This window comes from Mauremys mutica, chromosome 10 (genome assembly GCF_020497125.1).
Source record: "Mauremys mutica isolate MM-2020 ecotype Southern chromosome 10, ASM2049712v1, whole genome shotgun sequence".
NCBI classification, from domain to species: domain Eukaryota; kingdom Metazoa; phylum Chordata; order Testudines; family Geoemydidae; genus Mauremys; species Mauremys mutica.
Genome location: NC_059081.1, coordinates 71,275,752 through 71,300,227, shown reverse-complemented (window position 1 = coordinate 71,300,227; position 24,476 = coordinate 71,275,752). Strand labels below are relative to the sequence as shown.

Genomic DNA, 24,476 nt, shown 5'->3' with positions numbered 1-24,476 from the left:
ACCTCTCAGTGAGCATGCGCGGCCAGTTCCCTCAGTTCCTTCTCTACAACGGAGGCTACCCCAACTCCGAAGTAGAGGGGAGGAGGCTGGGTAGTGGAGCACCCACAGGGAAACTCATCTCGAAGAACGTCAGTTACTGCACAAGGTGAGTAACCTCCTCCTCTTCTTCGAGAGATGTCCCTGTGGGTGCTCCACTCCAGGTGCCTTAGAAGCAGTGTATGTCAAGGAGGTAGGGACTTTGGATCTGGTAGGAATGCAGTAGATAGTAGAGCTCTGCCTAATCGTGTGTCAGAGAGAGGGCCCTGAGTAAGGGCATAGTGTTTAACAAATGTGTGTTCGGAGGACCAAGTGGCTGCTTTACAAATGTCAGTCAATGGCACTTTACGTAAGAAGGCTACAGAGGTAGATACAGATCTAGTGGAATGGGTTCTGATGGATGCTGGAGGTGTAACGTTTTTTATCCGATAGCAGAGTCGTATGTCGCCACCAAAAGCTCATCAAGAGGTATAAGAGGGAGCAGGTGGCTAAGGGCTCAAAGGATTGATGAGTTAGACAGGACAATACTAAGTGAAGATCTCACGGAGGGGTAGGGGCTTAATGTCTGGGTATAGGGTTTGGAGTCCCTTAAGGAAATGCTTGGTGATGGGATGAGCAAAGACGGAGGTATTGTCGATTGTATCAGGAAAGGTTGTGATGGCAGCTAAGTGGACTCTGATGGAGCTGAAAGAAAGGCCGGCTTGCTTGATGTCCAATAGGTAGTCGAGTATGCGGGGGAGGAGAAAGTTGTTTAGTTGAACACCATTCTGTGAATCGCTTCCACTTTCAGAGATAGGCAGTACGGGTAGATTGTATTCTGCTGTGTAGGAGCACTCTTTGAACTTGGTCGGAGCAAGCTAGTTCGTTTTGGGAGAACCATGCAGGTATCAGGCTTTGAGATGAAGCATGGAGAGATTGGGGTGAAGAAGCCAGCCATGTTGCTGCGATAAAAGGTTCGGGATGAGAGGCAGTGAGATCGGTGGTCGAATTGACATTCTGGTGAGGAAAAGGAACCATGGTTGTCTTGGCCATGAAGGTGCAATCAAGATCACCCTGGCAAGGTCCGTTTGTATCTTTATGAGGACCCTGTTGAGAAGTGGTATTGGGGGAAACGCATAGAGTAAGTCCTGGTGCCACGGGATCACGAATGTCTCTCTGACGGAGTGTTTGCCCAGTCTCGCCCTGGAGCAAAATTTGAGGCATTTCGTGTTTTTCGCAGTTGCAAAGAGGTCTATGGTTGGGTGACCCCAAGCGCGAAATATGTTGTAAATGATTCCCTCGTCTATCTCCCATTCATGCTCCCAGGGAAAACGTCTGCTCAACTCGTCCGCAGTGGTATTCATCACCCCGGGGAGATAGGCAGCTGATATGCGGATGTGGTTCGCAAGGCACCAATTCCAGAGTTTTATGGCCTCTGAGCAAAGAGAGTGGGAGCGAGCCCCTCCTTGCCTGTTTACGTAGAACATGCAGGCAATGTTGTCTGTCATTATGCGTACATGCTGATTCTTGATTAGTGGCAGGAAGTGGCAGCAGGCATTTCGTATAGCTCGAAGTTCTAGAACATTTATGTGCAGGGAGGTCTCGGAGGGAGACCATAGCCCGTGGACTGTTTGGTGAGAGATGTGGGCACCCCAGCCTGTGAGAGATGCGTCGGTACCCATTATCAGAGTTGGGGAGGTCTGGAGGAAGGGGACTCCAGAGCAGAGGTTGGAGGGGACTGTCCACCATAGGAGAGAGTCTTTGACTCGGAAGGGTATGGCCAGAGGTTTGTTTAGCGAGTGCACGTTCGGTTTGTAAACCGTGGCCAGCCAAGCTTGGAAACACCTCATGTAGAGATGTGCATTTTGGACCACGAGGGTGCACGAGGCCATGTGACCTAGTAGTTGGAGGCAGTCTCGGGCGGTGACCTGGGGGCTGTTGCGAAGTTTTGTAGCCAGCAGCGGTCGGGTGGGAGAGATGCCAGTCCCGTTCTGGAGTCGAGGTCCGCTCCTATGAACTCCAGGTGTTGGGTAGGACGTAATGTGGATTTGTTTCTGTTTATTTGCAGGCCCAGAGACAGGAAGCAATCGATGGTGAGTTGTGTGAAGCGGAGAACTTTGTCGAACGTGGAGGCCTTGAGAAGGCAATTGTCGAGGCAAGGGAATATTATGACCCCTTTTTTCCCTGAGGTAGGCAGTGACTACCACTAGAAGCTTGGAGAAAATTCGGGGGGCAGTGGAAAGGCCGAAGGGCAGAACTCTGTATTGGAAGTGCATTGAGACGAGGGTAAAACGAAGAAAACGTCTGTGGACCGGATGGATAGTGATGTGAAAATAGGCATCTTGTAGGTCGAGGGCTGAAAACCAATCACCCTGCTCCAGCGCTGGAATTATGGTGGTGAGAGTAACCATCTTGAACTTCTGCTTTTTGATAAATTTGTTGAGCCGCCTGAGGTCGAGGATCGGTTGCCATCCTCCAGTTTTCTTTTCTGTTAAGAAATAATGGGAGTAGAATCCTTTCCCCTTGTGGCATTCGGGCACGAGTTCTATAGCCCCCAGTTGAAGGAGATGTTGCACTTCTTGCCAGAGGGGTCGCTCATGAGAGGGGTCCCTAAAGAGGGATGGGGAGGGTGGGTGGGTGGGAGGTAAGGAGGGGAAGGGGATGGAATACCCAGTTGAGACGACCTCTAGAACCCACTTGTTGGTGATAGTGTCCTGCCATTGGTGAAAAAATGGCCATAGGCGGTGTCTAAAGATAGTTGTAGGCAGCGGATACGCTGAAGTCGAGACGATGTTTTCGAGACCCTCGACCAAAGGTTCAAATCTGCTTATTAGTTGGAGGAAGTTGAGGTGCCCCGGAAGAATTGGGGCGACGACGCTGATATCTGGATCTCTGGCGTTGGTGTTACTGTTGTCGTTCCTGAGATCTATTGAAATGCTGTGTATATGGGGGGTAGCGTGGACGGTGGTAAGGTTGATATCTGTACTGTCGCCTTCTGGTTGTAGGGGTTTGGATTCCTAAAGACCGGAGGGTTGCCCTTGAATCCTTCATTGAGTGAAGCGCATCATTCATGGTAGAAGCAAAGAGTTTATCACCATCGAAAGGAAGATCCTCTATGGTACTTTGAACTTCACGAGGAAAAGAGGAAGAGGAGAGCCATGAACCTCAGTGCATGACCACTGCAGTAGCGGTGGATCTTGCTGCGGTATTGGCTGCATCCAGAGCTGCTTGAAGAGCCGTGCGTGATAGGATTTGCCCTTCGGAGACTAGAGCTGTGAATTGTTGTTTCTTTTGATCTGGAATGTCTTCAATAAAGTCCATGAACTTGTTATAGTTTCTGTGGTTGTACTTAGCAAGAACTGCAGTATAATTGGCAATATGAAATTGTAAGGTTGAAGAGGCATACACTTTGCGGCCAACGAGGTCCAAGCGTTTGCTTTCCTTGTTGGCTGGGGTGGAGCGGAAATATTGCTGTTTGTTCCTTTGGTTGGCTGCATCGACTACCAGGGAGTTTGGCGCAGGATGTGAGAAAAGGAATTCGGAGCCTTTAGAGGGAATGAAGTATTTACGGTCCACTTGTTTGCAGGTAGGCTGGCTTGTGGCTGGAGCCTGCCAGATGGACTTAGCGGGTTCCAGAAGGGCTGCACTGATTGGTAATGCCACTCTGGACGAAGAAGACGGTTGCAGGGTGTCCGTTAACTCAAGTTGTTGCTCAGGGACTTACTCTAAATTGAATTCTAAGCTCGCTGGTAACCCTTTTAAAAAGGTCCTGGAATTTCGAAAAATCGTCTGAAGACGTTTGAGGGGAGGGAGGTAAAGCTTCTTCAGGCATTACTTCAGTCACTACTGGGTCAGGAGCAGGAGTTGATTGACCCTGCAAGTGGGAAGGTGCTGCCCAGGGTATCATATCGTTTGGACGTTCGTCTGGTGGTGCTAAGCAAGTGCCGCGCCTCGTCGAAGTGGAGTAGCGGGTGTGCTGCCGAGGAAAAGATGCCCATGGGGCCCAATACTGCCATGGTGGTGGGAAGGGCATAGGTGGTGCCATCCATGGGTTCACACACCAGGAGGCAGGATCTCGAGAATAGGCTGAGGTAATTTTCCTGTGCCCACGGGTGACAGGGGTCCGAGGATGGGAGTCTGGATCCATTGAAAAATCACCCTGTATTTCAGGTTCCTCCTCACTGGAGGAAGGCTGTTCGGACCCTGAATCATTCATAGGGGAGAAGCATTCCTTAAGCAAGGGTGATTGCAGCATAGGTGACACTAAGAGATCGCTTGACTGGGTAAACTGCAGCGCTGAGGCAGCTGAAGGTGAAAGCTGAAGATGATAGAACTGCTGTGAGGGAACCCGGGTCTGCACCGGTGTTCTGAGTCTTGGCTCAGTGCCAGACAGCACTATCAATGCTGGTGCCGGAACTGGTGCCACTCTATTAATAGCAGGCTGCTGTGCCTCAGGGAGGTCCTGGTATGTCAGCACCGTGTTCGTCGCGGTGCCGATGGGTGCCATGATTGAGGCAGGCAACTGGAAGCCTGAAGCCTTGGCACCGGAGCTTCGCGCGCCGCTGCAGCCACAGGCGGGTTTGGCGCGGTGCCGGAGGAGCCCGGCTCGTCGAAAGTGCTCAAACGGGGGAGCACAGGTAAAGAAATACTAGATCTGACTGGAGAAGGTTTGTGTCGGAGGGTTTCCTTTGAGTTTGACAGAAGATGCCCTCTTTTTGCTGTTTTCTTCTGCCTTTTTGAAGCAGGGGAGCTGTAGTGGGGAGCGGAGGCAGAGTCCGCGCCAGGGTCTGAGGCTGACCCTAAGGATTTTTGAAGAAGTATGAGTTTAAGTTTTAGCTCCCTGTCTTTTCTCTCTCTGAAGCTTAGTTTAGTGCAGTGGGCACATTTTTGGGGGATGTGGGTCTCCCCCAAGCATTTTATGCATTGCGAGTGTCCATCCGAAAGAGGAATAGGTTCCTTACAGGACGAGCAGCGCTTAAAGCCTGTGGAGCCAGGCATGTCAGAAGCGGTTGTGGCTGAGAGAAAAATATATATATATATATTTTTAAACAGTAGAAAAAAGGTAAGTAACACTAACTAACAGCTAACTAACAAGAACTAGCTAACTAAAAGTTATTTTAAGATGAGGAAAGAAATGCTTTAACGAGTCTGCTGAGCTCCATCTCCATCAAGCCGGGGACGGTAGAGAAGGAACTGAGGGAACCGGCCGTGCATGCTCACTAAGAGGTATACTCAGAGCGCGTGGGGGGAGCGGGGGCATGCTCTGTGCATGCGTGGCCGGTACGAGTACTGCTGCAGAAATCTCCAATCAAAGGCGCAGGGGTGCACTGACACCTGGAGTGGAGCACCCACAGGGACATCTCTCTCGAAGAATGTGAAATTAACTGGGAGGATTACGTTATAGCCAGCTAACGTGGCACCACGGAAGTGTAAAAGTCATTTTTAATTTCACAGCAGTGATTGCTTACAAATATGGACTCAAATATTTATTGCAAATATTAACTGTAGTTATTGAAAAGTGTCTGAAGCCCTGATTAGAAAATAGTTTATTTTGATGGCACTGAATTATGGAGTGGATATTGTTTTCAATCCTAGCAGTTTAAACAAAAATTAAAAAAAGACATTTTCTATAACATTTCTCATGCAGTGACAGTTTTTAACTCTGATGCTTAGAAAAACAGGTATATAATGGGTACAATAGTATTTCATCATTCTATAGATCGGTACATGTCAGCATGGCCATGAAGGGATTTTAATCCTATGGAGTGTTAGAGATTGTTACCTCATATTAGGCCTGATTCTATAGCACCAAAGTCAACTGGAACTTGCAATTGACTTCAAAGGGTGCAGGATTAGGCCAATTTTAGATGATGAAAAGAAAGCTAGTTATCTTTGAACTCCATGGAAGAAACTCACACTGAACTTTGCAAGATAAAGCAATCAATGTTGTTGCAATCCACAAAGGGAAGAGCACGTGCTTAACATTTACTATTGAAAAGCAAGTCTTCTATATACAAATATTCTCTAAAGAAAAACGAAGAGTGAAACTGGAATTGCCGAATACGGTAACATTAAAGCTATTCCTGTGAGAGAGGATCATAGACAAGTGTAGCAATGATACCTTTACAAGACTGCATTTGCCATCTTTACAGCCAAAGACTCTGCATTTCCAAATAAATGGTTTAATTTGACATTAGTCAGTTATTCATTCCCTTTACTGTCCTGCCATTTATTCACATGATAAAGTAGTAAAGTCGTCTAGTTGTCACATATGCTCAAGCTAAGTTCAATTTGACAGTGAGGTTCTTTCCATTTCTAAAGTATCCTCCTGTGTATTTGCAATCTTGTCAACAATAATTATTAAAAACCTGTTGAAGATCAGTTCTATCACAAAGGACTTGTAATCAATAATTTCTCTGCAGTTGTTAAATATTTCCACTGGCACACACTAAGAGCAAGGCAAAATTGTAAAGAACTTGTTTGCGTTTCCACTCACTCATTTGCCAGGGTGATTTTGAACACTTCTTAGCAATTTAGCTTTAAAGCGTAAACATAATGTTACTGCACCACATGCTGAAAATAAGGTATGTACTGTAGGTGAGGTACTGAAATCTCTTCCTGACTTTTACGGGGTACTGATCTTATAAAAGTAACAAAATTACATCAATTTACACTTTAAACAGCCAAATCCCCATTTAGTTGTGCCTCAAATAGTCTCAGGGGGTTTATTTGTATTAAGCACAACTGAATGAAAAACACAACAGCTTGAAACTAATTGCACACACAAAATTTCAGTTCCATTATCATCATCTTAAATATACTGAATCTGTCTATGAATTGTACATAAATGCCGTGGAAATACAGAGAGCAGCACAAACCCAGCATCTACAGTTTTTGTCTAATCCGGCAGCACCTTTTATAGCTGAATAGGAAATAAAATGTCAGTGAATGTCAAATAGCCTTGCATAGGTGGAAAAACATTGTTAAATTTAACACAATATTTAAAACATAAATGCTATTTATCCACTGTGAACAGAATGGAGCTGTATGCTTTCTACACTTGAGGCAAGTCATTTAATTTAAATAATATAAAAAAGATCAGTTTTCCCATTTGGTATGGGTCGAGAGGTGAATCTCTGATCAACTGATGGGCAAATATACACATTTCTCATTTAAAACTCAGATAAATGTGAAACTATCACAATGGAGAAGACTAACTGCTCAGAAATGGTTGATTATTTACAATTTACAAAGTGGAAATGGGTCTGATTTACCAGAGACACTCTATCATTCGAGGTAATACAGAAATTGGAGCCCAGTGCGTGCATTACATTGACCTTTTACAAGACATGTGGAAGCAAGCATTAATTGGGTAATACTATTTCCTGATGTATACAAGAGCCTTCATTTGAAAGGAAATATCTGCATTTAAAATGCTTGTCTTAATTAACTATATTTGGATAGCTGCTGATAAATGCATGCAGAAAAGTTTGGAGGAATGGCTCTGTTACCATCATGAAATATCCAATGCTTACAGAAAAAAATTGGTAATGAAGGGCATGATCAGTTTTTGAAAGATGTGAATGTTGAGGCTAGGGAAGATTTAATTAACAGAATAAACTAAAATCTGTTGACAGCAAGAGAGTTGGTGCAATAGGTTATCAAAAAATATTTGCCATCCATTAGTGGACTGTGGCCTCAAAGATCTAGTGGACTGAATGTTCATATCATACCTACTTTTAAAATCACGACAGCACCATAATTTACAGACTATATTCTTGCTCTCTTCCATAACATCATAGAACAGGTGAAAAAATTCTGGGTGCAATTTTCAGAGAAACAGCAGAAGAAAATGTTTTACTTTTCACATAGGTTGTTTTGGGAGGCTACATTAAAGCATTTCAATTTAAATTAATTCATAGATCACATTGGACTTCTCACATGCACCTGAACTAAGGTGTAAAAAAAATGAATAGAAACGTGTTATTTACCTTTTACACAATACAAAAACCAGGTATAATTTGATTAAATTAAATAGTCAGAAGGTTTAATGCAAACAAGAGAAAGTACTTTTTCACACAACACAAAATTAACTTGTGGAACTCATTGCCATGGGATGTTGTGCAGGACAAAAGCATAATGGGGTTCAAAAAAGAACTAGGTACATTCATGGAGGATAGGTCCATCAATGGCTATTAGCCAAAATGGTTAGGGATGCAACCCTATGCTCAGCGCGACCCTAAGCTTGTGATTGCCAGAAGGCAGGAGTATAAGACAGGTTGGATCACTCCATAGTTACCCTGTTCTTTACACTGCTCCTGAGGCTCTGGTACAAGCCATTGTCAGAGACAGGATACTAGGCAAGAAAGATCATGGTCTGACCCAGTATGGGAGCTCTTATGTTTTTATGACTCAGACACTGTAGTAAAACTGTGGAAGAGGTGGGGAAAGAGACAAGTATCTTTCACATGTCTGGAGAACTGTTTTGGCAATGGACAGACTTTACACATCTGGCATCACTCATGGCTCAGTCTTTAAATTATGACTTCACTGCTTTACAAGAGGCAATAGGTAGTCACTGAGAGTGGCTATCCAACAGCGTGTGTATCTAAAATATTTTTTGTGCAGAAGTTACTAAGGACTGGAATTAAAGCCTTGATGAAATAATACATTCATTTGTAAAAAGCAAAGTGATTTGGAGGGAAGCTGTGTCCTTTGGAACGGTACAAGCTTTCCTGTGCAGCACTGAATATTTGTAGCTGAGGTTGAGTCTCTCAGCCAGTCCCCAACTAAATCTGCTAAACCCCAGATGGGATGAGAGCAGAACGCTGAGGGGAAGGAGGACTGGCTGTAGTGACAAGTCATTGTTATTACTTTCACTCCTGGGAGCAGTGTAGAGTGAACCAGCGAAGAGTATGCCGCTATTAGCCAAAGCTCAAATAGCCTGGACTTTTGCTTCAAAAAGCACCTTTCCACTCTCCAAAATTACAAGTTGGAGGACAGCGCGATTAAACCAAAATTCTGCTTTGTCAGGAAAGTTTATAAATGTAAATGCATGTACAATATTCAAGGGAAGCAGCAAATGCAAAGCCTGCAATGCGAAATACTGCAGCGGGGTCTGGATAATTACATGCCATCTTTCCAAATGTGAAGGTTACAAAGTGAGAGAGCGGGTCACGTATTTTCAGATTCAACAACAGGAATGTAGGAATTGCCAGACTATATCAGACCCAACTCTAGTCTAGCATCCTGTCCCCGACAGTGGCCAACACCAGATGTTTAAGACGATGGTGCAAACACCCTGCAGTTTATGGGATTATTTATTATTAATAATCAGTTGTGGAAACAAAAACAAAGGTTAACAAAAGCTAAGATTTAAACTGCAGAAAGGTGAGAGGATGCTAAAATTTGGTGGCAAACGTCAACACACTACAGGAAGCCTTTGAGTACTGAGTGGGGGAGAAGGAATTTAAACCAGGTAATAATATATTCCTCCATCCCTGTAACTGAACAATGCTTGTATTAATCCCCTGTATAAAGTGAAGTTATCCCACATTATAAAGCATGAAAATAAATCTCCAACGTTTTAAAATACTCAAGAGAGTCGGCAACCTATATTTGACAACGGAACCCTCTTCAAGATTTTCCCCCAACATTCCTTTCCTTTTTTTATCTATCAATCCATATTATGGCTACTGCCAGTTACCCCAAGCAGGGATATTTAGGAGTAAACTCAGACTAAGCATATTACGTACATAACACATTCAAATCTTCACTGGTTAGGAGAGTAGCCATCCAAATCAAGGTTCAGCTTTCCCTGCATATTTGAAAGCTTCCACAAGTTCATTGGAAGCACAAGTGTTAAGCCCAAGGTAAAGAGCAGTTCTGTACCTCTGCTTGAATACTTGTGACTGATCCTGTAATTCCATTCTCAGCACTTATGTTATTAGAGCTGTTGTTTGGAGAACTGGGACCAGATCCAGGAGCACTGTTGCATGCAGAGTCTAAAACACATTCAAAAACAACTATCAGAAACAGTATAAATGATCTCTGCAATGCTCTTAGGAGAGATCTATCAGGGAAAACAAAAACCCTGAAGATGTAATAAAACATTTCTATATTGAGAATATAACAAGATGTACTTTCAAACAGCGGGTCCAAATACTTACTTACTTACATCTTTTCTCTGCAACTTTTTTTTGTATAATGTGTCAAGAACTTTAAATATGATTAAACACACAATAAACAATTTAGAAAGCATGAAAAAGCCAAGTCAGTCTGTGTCAAACTGTTCTACTACAGTTTTATGAAGTGCCTCCTCCAATCCACTTTAGCCTTTTATCTTAATCATGCTCTCGGTCTTGCACAATTAAGTAACTTTCTGAGCTTTGACATTTTCCCATGCACTCTTCTTGTATATCTGAATTTATTCATGTTTTAAATGGAAAGATACCTTCATTCCTGACCCTTGACAGCTATTTCACACCAGCACCGACAGTTACTTTTACAAAAAGTGCCCCAATGAACGAAAGTGGTTATTTGTTAAGAGCTGACAGTGTGCTCAGCATTCTATGAGAAACAGTTATTTCTCTGAGGTGGGTGGTGTCATCTACAGAATTGTAGCTTCAGCAGCACACAGGACCCTAACACCAATCTGGAGCCCTGGTCCACTATTGAATTAGAGGAAACAGTACTAATTAGATAATTAATACCGCTTCCCACAACACCTGGGTTTTCCTTGGAAGTCTCTAATCCAAGTACTAGTTTCTTTCCATTCCCAACATGGAAGCACTAGGAAAAGACTGGAATCAGAAGAGCGTGAGCAAGTCTCCAGGCTTCCAAGTGAGGAAGCAATGAACACAGAGGATGAAGTCTGACTTTCAAGTATACATTTTTTTGCCCCTGGATTACTGGTAGATGCCTCCGTGTGCTGCCTTCATATCAGGACAGAGCAATGGGAGGATAATTGAGAAAATAAAAGGCAATGTCATAAGAGTTGTTTTGAGTATCTCCAGACATCAGTCTCTTTACACTTATTGTCCTGCAGCACTAGCTGGACAACTCTCTATCTCAGGGGTAGGCAACCTATGGCACGGGTGCCAAAGGCTGCACGTGAACTGATTTTCCGAGGCACTCACACTGCTGGGGTCCTAGCCACTGGTCGGGAGGCTCTGGATTTTAATTTAACTTTAAATGAAGCTTCTTAAACATTTTTAAAACCTTATTTACTTTACATACAACAACAGTTTAGTTATATATTATAGACTTATACAAAGAGACCTTCTAAAAACGTTAAAATGTATGACTGGCACACGAAACCTTAAATTAGAGTGACTAAATGAAGACTCGGCACAGCACTTCTGAAAGGTTGCCGACACCTGCTCTATCTTAATGAAAACGTGCAAAGTTCCCAGGTATTACACTGAAAGTCCTCCATGTAGATCCTGGTCAAAGTCTCTCAGAGGTAACAAAACCCACACAGAGTTTGTCCCTAGGGAATCCTAGTCTGTTTTGGCCACTCACTAAGTACTGATTGAGCTTTCCCTTTCCACTGTCTCACTTGCAGAGCTTGTGCCAGGCCGATACGTCTAGCACTACAAGCCTCTAGGGATGGGTGTTCCCTTGGTCAGGGGAACTGCCTTTGACCCCATCCTGCACTTTGTATGATTACTCCTTCCTAATTACCTACAGCTTGTTACTTCTGACAGGGATGGCAGGATAGGACAGATACAAGTCCCTGTCTCCAGGACAGTCCACTGACCCATTCCTGCACTGGTCCAGTGTGGAACGTGTACAACTTATCAAAACACAACCACGAGAATTTTGTACTTAAAGTAAAACTTCACTTTATAATTCTATTGCTATATATGCTACCGCTATGTACTTAACACCCCCACTAACCAGGGGAAGTGGGACATCCGACTGAACCCAAAACGTTTTTAACAGACTATAATGCTGCATTTCCCAGCTCCAGTGCAGCATCTCAGATTAACTGATTTCACGGCTACCAGAAATTCTTCTGGAGCACAGAGCTGGCCCATAGGAGCCTCTCTTATTTTGCATATAGCACAGTTTCCAGTGTTTCTCTTTTTATTATCTCAGAAGTATGCTTGGCAGAATTCCATTTTTTTTTAATAATTTGGCACATAATATATATGTCGTTTTTAAGCATTTTTATCCACGTAAATTTTCACAGTCGAAGGTAATTATTTGGGCAGGGGGAAAGGAAGTAGACTATAATTAAATGAGAGCAGCCATTGAGATTCAAAAAGTTAAAGCTTTATAACTGTTAAAATTGTCAAACTATACAAATTGAATATCCTTAAAATTAAACTCTAATAAGTTCTCCAGCAGCACTTTTCTTACTTTGCCTATCTCTAAATTTGGACTGTCAGCAATGGAAATATTTTTTGGTCAGTTTGTGGTTGCACATTGAAATCGATGTTTACCAACATTTACCAATAGAAAGCAGAAATCACTGCAATCTTTTGACAGCCATTCCAAATATGAGAAAATAGGATTTGGCTGACCCCAATATAATTTTCTGGTAGCTGTGATGTAACAGCCTGATGCAATCTGGGACATTTCACTGGGATGTCTCAGTGGACATAGAGCCAACTGGTATGACTTTAGGGACATGATACAATTTTTGTTTTAGTTATTTAATTGCTGAAACCCCCTTAACCTGGTTAGTGGAGTAATTCAGCACATATTATGGTAGAAGTAGAGTAAATAAGTAGATTTTACTGTCCTCTATAATCAAGAGAAATTTAAGGATTAAGTAACAATCTAAAACTGACTGCCCACCTAGTAATGATTACACGTCGCATACTCAAAGGTATCTTCCTTCTATAAATCTGCTACTAATCTGATTACTCCAAGCACTATGCATTTTACCTATGTGACTCTATAGGCTCCAGTGAATCGACATCCATTGCTACCACACGTCCCAGCCATGAAACTCTGGAACTGTCTCTGAGCTTCAGCAACTATCTTCTTCACACCTTCCAAACAATACTATGAATTCTCAAGTCATGCTTCCCAATACACTTGTAAAGAATGAGAAGCCAGCAACAGGACTTATTTGAGTATGCATACATGTCTGAGCATGCTTACTGAACGTACTGAACAAATGGGAGAACCTTTTTCCCCTGCCCAAATCCTTATTCCTGACACTGTAAGCAAAAGTTAGTACTCAGCACTATTCCTTCCTATATGAAGTTAACCTACAAGCAAAAGGAAATTCTTTTCATCCATGGACTGGCCCAAAATAGCAATGCATTTTCTATTCTACTGCAAAGATATGAGAACGATCCATTACCAAGATGCGTGCTCATTTAATTCACTGATGACACTGGAAGTGGAGAAAAGCTCTTTCAAAGTACTACAGAAGAGTTTGAGAAGAAATTAACCAAATACTTATTTTTAAAATGCTGATCAAGGATGTGGTTCCTCCTTAATTAGACATGAGATCATCACCCCAGCTGACAGGAATGCAGACACTCAGCAATAGTAGCACTGAGGCAGAAAATCTTTTTTTTTTTTGGCAACATCACTTTGTGCTTCGAAAAAAAATTACTTTCTGAGGTTGTGAGACCTCTGTAGCACCGCATTACATTAATGAATAAAGCAGTATGTTAAGCAGGCCTTCATAACTTTAGAACGTAATTTTTTGGGGAAAAAAAGGCGTCTCTGTGTAAAAACAGCCTCATTACTCTTTCTTGTGCCTTGCCTCCTGCTGCCAGGGTTGGTCTTCCTGTGTCCAATTAAGTGAGCACTAAGCAGCAGTATTTTGAGTGAAGAAAACCCAATTAACCTGAAGTTTCATACTGCCCTTCAACTTTCCCCACAATGGGCACCTGTGGCGCGTAATGAAAACCTAGACATTGTAGAAAGAACATTTTGGTTGGATAGAAAATACATGCACTTCTGTAAGTAACAGGTCATGAGCTATGATTTATTGGATTCCATGTGTATTACCTAAACAAAAGAAAAAACATGTGGCAATCAATTTATCTTTGTGATACATTCAAGCCTTAATTTCATCCAGGGGTATTCTCGATGGATTAAAAGTACAATTTTCCCCTGAAAAGTGGCTGTAAAAATGGCATTTTCAACTCAACACACGTACTCTGTATTTACTTAGAGTCTGACCCGCTGACTAATGACCAAAATAAAATGCTCATGCTTTTCATTCCTATTAATGCAGCAAGAGCCCATGCAGCTAAGAGCATAAGCAGGAATCTATTCCTGCCTGTGGATCAACAGCCCTCTTTTTTTAAACTTAGTTCAGTCAGTTACATCTGTAGACACCAAGCAAAGATAGGTGTGCACAGGTGTCACAGAGGGCACCATGTGAAAACAATGAGGTTGCACAAGTGTTACAAAAGCCCTAACTTAGCCTGCAGAACCTTTATAACAGGCAGGAACATGAGGAGGAAAGAAATAAGCTTGCCTCTCAGCTCTGTTGTGGAGTTTGCAGGGCTGCTGGTTAGAAAAAGCATCTCCTGCCTTGTAAACCAAGAACATTTGGTAAGGAGATCACACACCCACGCATACACTCATGGAACCCATGATGCCATTTCTACAGAGTCACTTTTCAGAGCAGAGCTGAATTTTATGTTGCATAAATTATGACATTGTGCTCTGAAGTGCCAGGGAGGTCTGAGAAAAGGAAAAACAGTGGTTGTCTAAATGTACTTACAGACAGCTCTCTCTAGATGGCGCTAAATATTAAACTTTATGATAATCTAGAGTCTTACCTAGTTTACTCCTAATATGAAATTTATCAAAAAAAGAAATATTGATTACTTTTTACAAGAGGTTGTGAAATAAGTATATATTATCTATGGTAAAACAACACATAACGTGTTTTTACATTTAAAGTAGGGCTGTCAATTAATCGCAGTTAACTCACGTGATTAACTCAAAAACATTAATCGTGATTAATCACACTTATAGCAATAGAATACCAATGGAAATTTATTAAATATTTTCTACATTTTCAATATTGATTTCAATTACAACACAGAATACAAAGTGTACAGCGCTCACTTTATATTATTTTTAATTACAAATATATGCACTGTAAAAATGATAAGCAAAAGAAATAGTATTTTTCAATTCACCTCATGAAAGTACTGAAGTGCAATCTCTTTACTAAGAAAGTGTAACTTACAAATGCAGATTTTTTTTGGTTACATAACTGCACGCAAAAGTAAAACAGCATATAACTTTAGTGCCTACAAGTCCACTCAGTCCTATTTCTTATTCTGCCAATTGCTAAGACAAACACGTTTGTTTACTTTGATGGGAGATACTGCTGCCTGCTTCTTATTTACAATGTCACCTGAAAGTGAGAACAGGCGTTCATATGGCACTTTTGTAGCCAGTGTTGCAAGGTATTTACATGTCAGATATGCTCAACATTCATATGCCCCTTCATGTTTCAGCCACCATTCCAGAGGACATGCTTCCATGCTGAGGATGCCCGTAAAAAAAAAATGCGTCAATTAAATTTGTGACTGTACTCCTTGGGGGAAGAAATGTATGTCTCCTGCTCTGTTTTACCCGAGTTCTGCCATATATTTCATGTTATAACAGTCTTGGATGATGACCCAGCACATATTCGTTTTAAGAACACTTTCACAGCAGATTTGACAAAACACAAAGAAGGTACTGATGTGGGATTTCTAAAAATAGGTACAGCACTCGATCCAAGGTTTAAGAATCTGAAGTGCCTTCCAAAATCTGAGAGGGACAAAGTGTGGAGCATGCTTTTAAAGTCTTAAAAGAGCAACACTCTGATGCAGAAACTACAGAACCCAAACCACGAAAAAAGAAAAATCAACCCTCTGCTGGTGGCATCTGACTCAGATGATGAAAATGAACATGTGTCGGTCCGCATTGCTCTGGATTATTATCAAGTGGAACCCATCATCAGCGTGGAAACATGTCCTCTGGAATGGAGGTTGAAGCATGAAGGGACATATGAATCTTTAGTGCATCTGGCACGTAAATATCTTGTGACGCCAGCTACAACAGTGCCATGCGAATACCTGTTCTCACTTTCAGGTGACACTGTAAACAAGAAGCAGGCAGCATTATCTCCTGCAAATTGTAACCTACTTTGTTTGTCTGAGTGATTGGCTGACCAAGAAGTAGGACTGAGTGGACTTGTAGGCTCTAAAGTTTTACATTGTTTTATTTTTGAATACAGTTTTTTGTACATAATTCTACATTTGTAAGGTCAACTTTTATGATAAAGAGATTGCACTACAGTACTTGTATGAGGTGAATTGAAAAAAAAACAATTTTTTGTTTTTTTACTGTGCAAATATTGGTCATCAAAAATAAATATAAAGCGAGCACTTTACACTTTGTATTCTGTGTTGTAATTTTGAAATTAATATATTTGAAAATGTAGAAAACATCCAAAAATATTAAAAATAAATGGTATTCTATTGTTTTTTAATCGCTTGACAGTCCTAATTTAAATTGCTTGATGAAGAACAATGGAGGTCTGCATGAGGCCTATAAAGAACATGGCGTCAAAAGCATTTATTGTTGGAGTGGTAAAGTTATGAATTATGCTTAGCAACTGGATCTATGGACATTAACAGAGATACAGCATGAAACGTCTCAAAGGTATTTCCCAACAACCTGTAATTTCTACCATCTTTAAATACTACACTGGCACCTATATCTGATTAACACAAGCTTAAAAACTAAAGTTGTGAAACAGAGGCTGTGGACTTGGAAACAATGCCTTCAATGATGAATGTCCAAGGACTAAAAGGGTTAAGGGTGCCAAAGGGAGTACAGAGATCCTGACTAAAGAGTTAATCAGATATATAAACAGGTTTTAAGATGGGAGCCTTGTATAGAATGCGACAAGAGGCATGGCTTTCAGTTGCTTACCCAACATACCTGTGACATCCAGGGGACGCTTCTTAAGAGCAGTAACCACTGGGCCATCTTTCCTCCGTAACAGGGGACTGCTCCGTCTTTCAGCAACTTTCTGCTTTAATCTGGATCGTAACTTCAGGTTGGGTTCAGATGCTGTACAAAGAAAGGAAAAGTCATCACTGCATGCAGAGTTCCATTTAATATAATCTTATTCATTGTTTTCTGCCAACTATATTGGCTAATCTTCAATGAAGGATACCACAGAAATGTAAGGGAAATTAGTCATATGACATAATAATTGGAATAAAGAATTATCAGTATAATGAAAATATACCAACAGATGCATTCTGCACTAGTTCTGTTAAAACACTGATGATCAGGATTAATAGTGCTTTTTATAAAAATTAATGTTACAATGTTTTACCTATAGACTGGAGATAGTGGTTTGCAATATGGTTTGTTGTAAAGTTCATGAGATCTAATACAAAGTAAGATATTCACCTGTAATATATTTATAACCACTCCACTGCTGACTACTAAGCTTATCACAAAGGTAGAGCCTTGCAATGGATATTCTGTAAATTAATAAAAGAATCAATGGGCCTCTATAGCAGATAACAAAAGAATAATTATCTTAATTTTCCAAGCATAGTTCAAGGATTGTTGTATAACTAACCCACACTCAATACTTTGAAAGTTTATCTTAAAATGTCTGACTACCTTAAGGTCATCAGGACTGCCAAGAGGAGGTTTGTAACATTTGAACCCCTTTACATCAAGTGATACACATTTTAGCTATCCCCTTAAATGAAAGTTTCAGGCATGGGAATGTTCCAAGATGCTAAATTCATCCACTGCAAGAATCAGGAGATGTGTCCAGAACCCTCACCACATCCTCCTAAGTAGGAATCAGAAAAGAAACAGTGAACTGCCAGGACTACGTGTTTCATATAAATATTTTTCAATAGGTAAGGAAGCCATGAGAAAGGGAAAAAAGATTCCCACTGGAAGATATCTTTCTTTGTAAACTTTGTGCTCTCTTGAGTATATTTGAAATATTTCTTTGAGTGCTCCAAGGATCCTGACATTTACTGGATTTGTGAGCTTACTCAATCTTTCCCTTCCTCCACTCTCCAGCAATTCTGCTGTCTAATTCCTTTGATTGGCAAGTTCTATGCTCTCACCACTAAATACTGATACACTTGATTCTTTGTGCCCAAGGGTAGACAATGTAAAACTTCTTCAGCAGACTTCAAGTCAGATTTACAAACTGATTTTGTTTAACAAAAAGTCTGGCTACAAATTTATTTCCTGCTAGAGTGTGTAGAAGGCCAACACAGAATGTTTTTAATTGTGGAGAGCACACAAACTGGAAGTTGATGACTTCATGATCAAATATTTGCTTAAAAGTTCTCATCAAAACTGTTCTCTGATGAAACTTTAGAAAAGGAGTGTTTCATGAATATACCATGGACAGAAAAATTGTCTATCTAAATTTGCTTTAAAAAAAGATAAAGGACGTACTTTAAAAAAGTGTCAGACTCATCAAGATGATGTTTAAAATTCAATTTGAAATCCATTAGTGAAGGGCGAAATCATGTTATATGCCATTTACATAAAGAAAGCAAGTGGAATGAATATAAATCTGCTGTTTGCCGGAAGGACAAAATTAAAGAGGAGGCTATTTAAATAACAATTGCACTTTCTTCAATGTTAGTTCATAAAGGAAAAAAAAAGACCTAATCTTAGTTTAAAAGTAGATAATAGATGTGAGAACACTCAGAGCCTCATGGTAGATAATTTACACTTGCAGGAAATTTACATTTTAAATAAACTAATTGATTAGATGCTTGGGTCTATAATTTAAAAATAAAGCAAAGCAATGTTTCATACAGATGTGGTTATGTATATTGCGCATATATATATATATATATGGAGTATCTACATATGCACGCAATGGAGGCATATTCTACAGATGGTTAAAGCATCTGTCTTCTGACAAAGAAAAATGTGACAATATAAATTACATTAAAATGAGAATTTCATTCATATTATTTATTCCTGTATGGGACTTGTCTGAATTATGTTTTGTGTTGGGAATAGACAAATCACTGTTATTTTAAAGGTATACAATGAAGGAAGTGTCTAAGTATGAAACACCTTAAAAATGGAGAAAAAAATCAGGGTATCATAGATTAGCTAATATTACAAATGATGCTACGGGTCTGAATATACTAATAAGAATCCTTCCCTGTAACAAGAATTTCAGTGTGAATGAAAATAAGGAACCAAATGCTTAAACAAAACCTCTCCAAAAGAAGATATGACCATCCAAAGAAAACACACTGGAACGTCCCAAACAAATGTATTACATGGTGTTCTTCATCCCCTCCTCATATTGAGATAAGTTTCAAAATAGTGAGACGTTGTTTAAACCCTTACCATTCTACAACTAAAAGTTTAGACTTTGTTCTACCATATTCCTTTTTATTTTTTTATACTAATCCTATACAGAAATCTTTATCAAAACTTCAAGGACTTTTTAAACATTGGTATCCCATTTCACCTGTCATTCATATCCATGGTACATGAAAATATCTGTATACATTTCACTAGGTGTTATGTAACGCGGAGTTAAGTGAATTAAAAACACCCTGCCAGCAACACAGAATGATCTGAAATTCTAGGTATTTACATATGTCATTTCTGAATATCTGAGTTATGAAGAGGTTCAATTTTCAACAATGCATACTGAAAGCTCAGTCAAGGCCAACAAGCTTATTTGTTTTTTTTACTGTCGTCTAACAAAAAAAATGCTGCCTAAATTTAAGAGGAGACCTGTACTTCAAAAGTATAAATAAGAAAATAACATGAATCAGCCAGCACATAACTCAAACAATATTATGGAGTTTGAGCACGTAGGTTCAATTTTCTTTAAGAAACATCAGTTCTACTGAAAATCAACTGAAATTCATCCCACCATACGTCTCCACCAAATGAAGTGTTTCTCAGAATCTTAACGCAATCTATAGTGCTTGGAAGTCAATTTCAAAAGCTTTGTACTCTTCAGGTCACGTAATGTCTTCTAATCTAACGGTATACACTTATTAATTCAAAAATTCAATTAGGTACTTATTCAACCAGATAATTAAGGACATGCCTAACTTTAAGCATGCCGTTAGTCTTACTGAAGTCAATGGGACCATTCATATGTTCAATCTCCTTGCTGAATTGTGGCCTTAGTGCCTCACTTTATTTAGAGAAAATATGTTACTCCTGGGGCAATTCTGCACCACTGTGCACATGCAGAATTCGTGTCTCCTGCAGATTTCTTCGCTTGCCCACAGAAAAATGGGGAAGTAAAGAAATCTGCAAGGAAAAAAACGCCCCTTTCCCGGCAGCCAGGTCCGAGCACCCATAGTAGCTGGAGACATAAATGAATGCGGGGGAAACGGGGGTTGGGCATGCATGTGTGGGGAGATGTCAGTCACCACGAGGGAGGGCGGGGCTGGGTAGGCATGTGTGCAAGCAAGAGACACTCTTGCTCAGTCTGGTGTGGAGGGATAGGGCTTTGGGTTGTTTGGAGGCAGGCTCTGACCTCTCAGGCAGAGCAGAAAATGTAGCAGCCTGCCTGCATAGTTGTTCCTATTGTTGTTAGTTAATTGTTCCCATTTGTAGTGAATTCCCCTAGGAGCATAAAACAGGTGTAAAACTTTTAAAGGATCCTTTACATTGCCAGAGTAGTATAAAGGAGCCTTATTGTAATGACAGTAAGGGAATCCTCAGCTAGGAAGATCTATGTGCTCTCTCGCTTTTTTCCTGTGACAGAGTGGCACAATGGGGTAGATTACAATTCAGGATCTATTTTACTTACCCATTTAAAAAAAAAAAAAGACTGAGGAAAAATAAAATGTTTATCAAACGGTCAATAAAATGTCAGGACTGTCAGAACCAGGCACTTTCAAAAGTAGCTAGCCAGGATTATAAGTGTGATGCAGGGTATTGGTTATCAAGTATTTGTAACTTAACTCCCCATGTGTTTAGGAAGTGCTGAATAGTTAGTGACTTTTTTCTGTACTGTAGTTTAAATAAATTACTAAAATAATTTAAACTGGCTTGATTATATTGCATTATTTTGACAAATAAAATATGCAGAATTTTAATTTTTTTTACGCAGAATTCCCTCAAGAGTGTTCTCTCCTCTCTCTCGGGCTTCTCTATTGCATGAGGAACATAGGGCCTTCACCACTGCCTTTATGGGGGCACACAAGCCTTCCTGCCATGTCAAAGCATAGTCCATGGGCAAGGAGAGGGAGAAAACATGTTTTGAGTAAATTAATAACTTAAGAAATTAAGACACGTAGAACAACTGCTTCCTCAGTCCACAGGGTTTCCTAAACAAGATACTCATCATGTGCTTTTCCACAGGATCCAATATGACTTGAGCCATTCTATCTGGCTTCTTTCAGCCTCACTGTTTTCCTCCCTGAAACTATTCATTTTAAAGTGGTCTTCTGAAGTGACCTGACATACTGCCTTATTAGCTATTCAGGCTAACAGCATAAGAGATGTAGCATTTTTCATAGTCCCAATACAAAACATTTATGGGAGAAATAATCAGACAGATGTGCCAGGAGTATACCTATCTTTACAGATATTAAGGGTAGTTCTTCAGTATTTCTAAGTAATGTTGACTTTCACAATAAGTTTGGCAAAGGGCAAATTCTATCCTGGGACGTATAAGCAGAAGAATCTCGAGTAGGAGTAAAGAGGCTGTTTTACCTCTATTTGGCACCAGTGCAATACCAGATCCAGTTCTGGTGCACAGAACTCAAGAAGGATGTTAAAAAATTGGAAAGGGTTCAGAGAAGACCCACAGGAATGATTAAATATGTCATCTAGTGATAGATTCCAAGAGCTCAATCTATTTAACATATCTGGCGGCTGGTGGTACTGCACACAGGCCCAGTAATAATCTGGGGAGTGATGCCACCTGCTTCGAGGAGGGTGTGCAGGCTCCTGCGACCGGGACTAGGAGTGTGGGGATTGTTTGTGACGCTCCGGTGACCGGCTCCAGAGAGCGCCAAGGAGGCTCTGGAGAGCGGCGCCTGAGAACCAGGGAGCAGCGTCTATCGGGTGACTGCTGCTGGGGTTCTGGGGACCGGTACCGTGGGTCCTGTGACTGATGTTGGGATCCAAGGGATCAGTGCCTGGAGTCCAGCGTTCTGTGCTGGGAACTCGCCGAGTGGCCACAGGTCTGTGGTCTGAGGTATGGCTCCGGAGGTTGTTGGCACGGCCCTGGCGAGTGAGATGGGGAAGTACGATGCTGCGGGGCTGACTTTTGTAGGGGTGCCATGGAATGCTTTCCCCTACAAATAGTTGGGAGGGAGGGGTCCTTGGCCCTCTCTTCCTGAGGAGTAGGCGGCACTGGGAGGAGAAAGGCTTGGAAGGCTTCCGGGATGGACAGCACCATGAGGTACTGCGTGCCTCTATCACTCCCTGGAGTAGGAGGCAGATCGTGGGGCGGACTAGGCCCAACAGGTGATGCTGCCTCCTGGCTACCCTCTTGCGATGGTGAGATGGTCCAAGTTGGTCTAGGCTCAACTTCTCCCTTATCCTTGCCCTCATGGGTCCCCAGGGAGCACCCCCTTCCTGCGTGCTCTCTGTGCCTTTTGACTGGTACCGGTGACGTGGGGTGCTTCTTGTTGATGCTGAAATACTCAGTACCAAGTCCAAATGTGCCGGCTCCAAGGCAGTTGTGAGCGCTGACTTCATGAGGAGCACGCAGAGTCTTATGTCTCTCTCCTTCTTGGTCCAGGACTTGAATCCCTTGCAAATGCGACACTTCTTGCTAATGTGGGACTCATCCAGAGACTTCAAACAACTAAGAAGTGGATCACTGATTGGCATGGGCTTCTTACAGCGATCGCACAGCTTGAAACCTGGGGAGAGGGCATGCCCCATCCCTTGGCTAAATCCCTCAGGGGATTATACCTCTAGTTCTTAACCTGGGTGCACACTCCCCCTGGGGGTGCAAGATGCCCTTTCTGGGGGTGCGAGACATGCCAGATTTTTTTAGAAGGTAAATCATTAAAAACACAAATTAAGCACAGGCACGTAAGTACAACACAACTGCTTTGTTCATCAAACCTATGTATTTATTAACATTATACATTTTTTAACAATTACTGTAATATACAAATCTAGGTTTAAAGAACTGACCTACTTCAACGGCTTTTGATCAGGGGTGCGAGAACATATTTTGAGAACCAAAGGGGAGCAGGCTGCAGTAAAGGTTAAGAACCACTGCTCTAGAGCAGGGGTCCCCAACGCGGTGCCCGCGGGCGCCATGGCGCCCGTGGGGGCATCTTAATGCGCCCGCGTCCTGGCCTCCGGGAAAGCACCCGCCGAAATGCCACAGCAGCATTTTGGCGGGGACGCCTCTCGATGACGCCGCTTATCGCCGACAAGTGATGTAATCAAGAGGCGTCCCCACCGAAATTCGGCAGCGACGCCTCTCGATGACGCCGCTTGCTGTCGACAAGTGACATCAAGAGGCGTCGCCCCCGAATTTCGGCGGGGATGCCTCTCGATGACGCCGCTTGCCGTCGACAAGTGACATCAAGAGGCGTCGCCCCCGAATTTCGGCGGGGATGCCTCTCGATGACGCCGCTTGCCGTCGACAAGTGACGTCATTGAGAGGCGTCGCCCCCAAATTTTGGCAGGGACGCCTCTCGATGATGTCACCTGTCAATGGCAAGCGACGTCATCAAGAGGCGTCGCCGCAGAAATTCGGCAGCATTTCGGCAGGTGCTCCACCGCCGCAGTGGTCCTTCGGCTGGCGCCCACCAGCCAAAAAGGTTGTGGACCACTGCTCTAGAGTATACTAAAATTATTAGGACCTGTTAACTATTGCTAATTACAACTATTTACAAAAGAAATGGTTCAAAGAATCACTGAATGAGAACTACTTGCTAGAGCAAGAGGAACATTGCAGCACCAACACTAAGAAGGAACTGAGGGGGAGAGAGGGGGTCAGCAACCCCCCTTATACCGGTGCCTATGCGCGCCACTCCAGAGGGCGCCAGAGCAAGTCCCCTATGGATACCACTGAGTGTATAAACTTACGGCAACGGTGCACATGGCGAGTGCACACGCCTACAATAGAATGGACATGAGCAAGCACTTAAAGAAAAACTCGTTTTCTGTGCTTGCATGGACAGCTTGGTAGAGTTGTGGAGAAGGGCTGCTTCTGTATTTTTATGTATGGCTCTTTATCCTAATTAAAATCTAATTAATGACTTGTGCTTTGGGTTTGTTAGGACAAAATGTTTATTAGTGGTCAAAAGAAGCTTTGATTTTAGGATGAACAAAGGCAATTCGCACTTCTTTTATAGCTTTGCTATAGTTTGCTTGCCTGACCGTAGAAGAAATCAAAATAGCAGTAGAGTGGAGTATACTGTGGGGAGTTCCTTTGTAACTGGCCAGACATTTCATGAGAATGCCTAGAACATACAGCTTCACATGTGGAAAGGCCCTAAACTAGTGATACT

General features: G+C 41.9%; 1 protein-coding gene across 1 annotated transcript in view; it reads right to left on the bottom strand.

The window, feature by feature from the left end:
• Positions 1-24,476, bottom strand: part of HDAC4 (histone deacetylase 4) — a 449,638-nt gene that overhangs the window by 115,148 nt on the left and 310,014 nt on the right. The window contains exons 10-11 of the mRNA XM_045032382.1: positions 16,945-17,076; positions 9,907-10,019 (exon numbers count right to left, since the gene is read on the bottom strand). Coding sequence (XP_044888317.1) covers positions 9,907-10,019; positions 16,945-17,076 — 245 coding nt within the window. The remainder of the gene's footprint in view (positions 1-9,906; positions 10,020-16,944; positions 17,077-24,476) is intronic.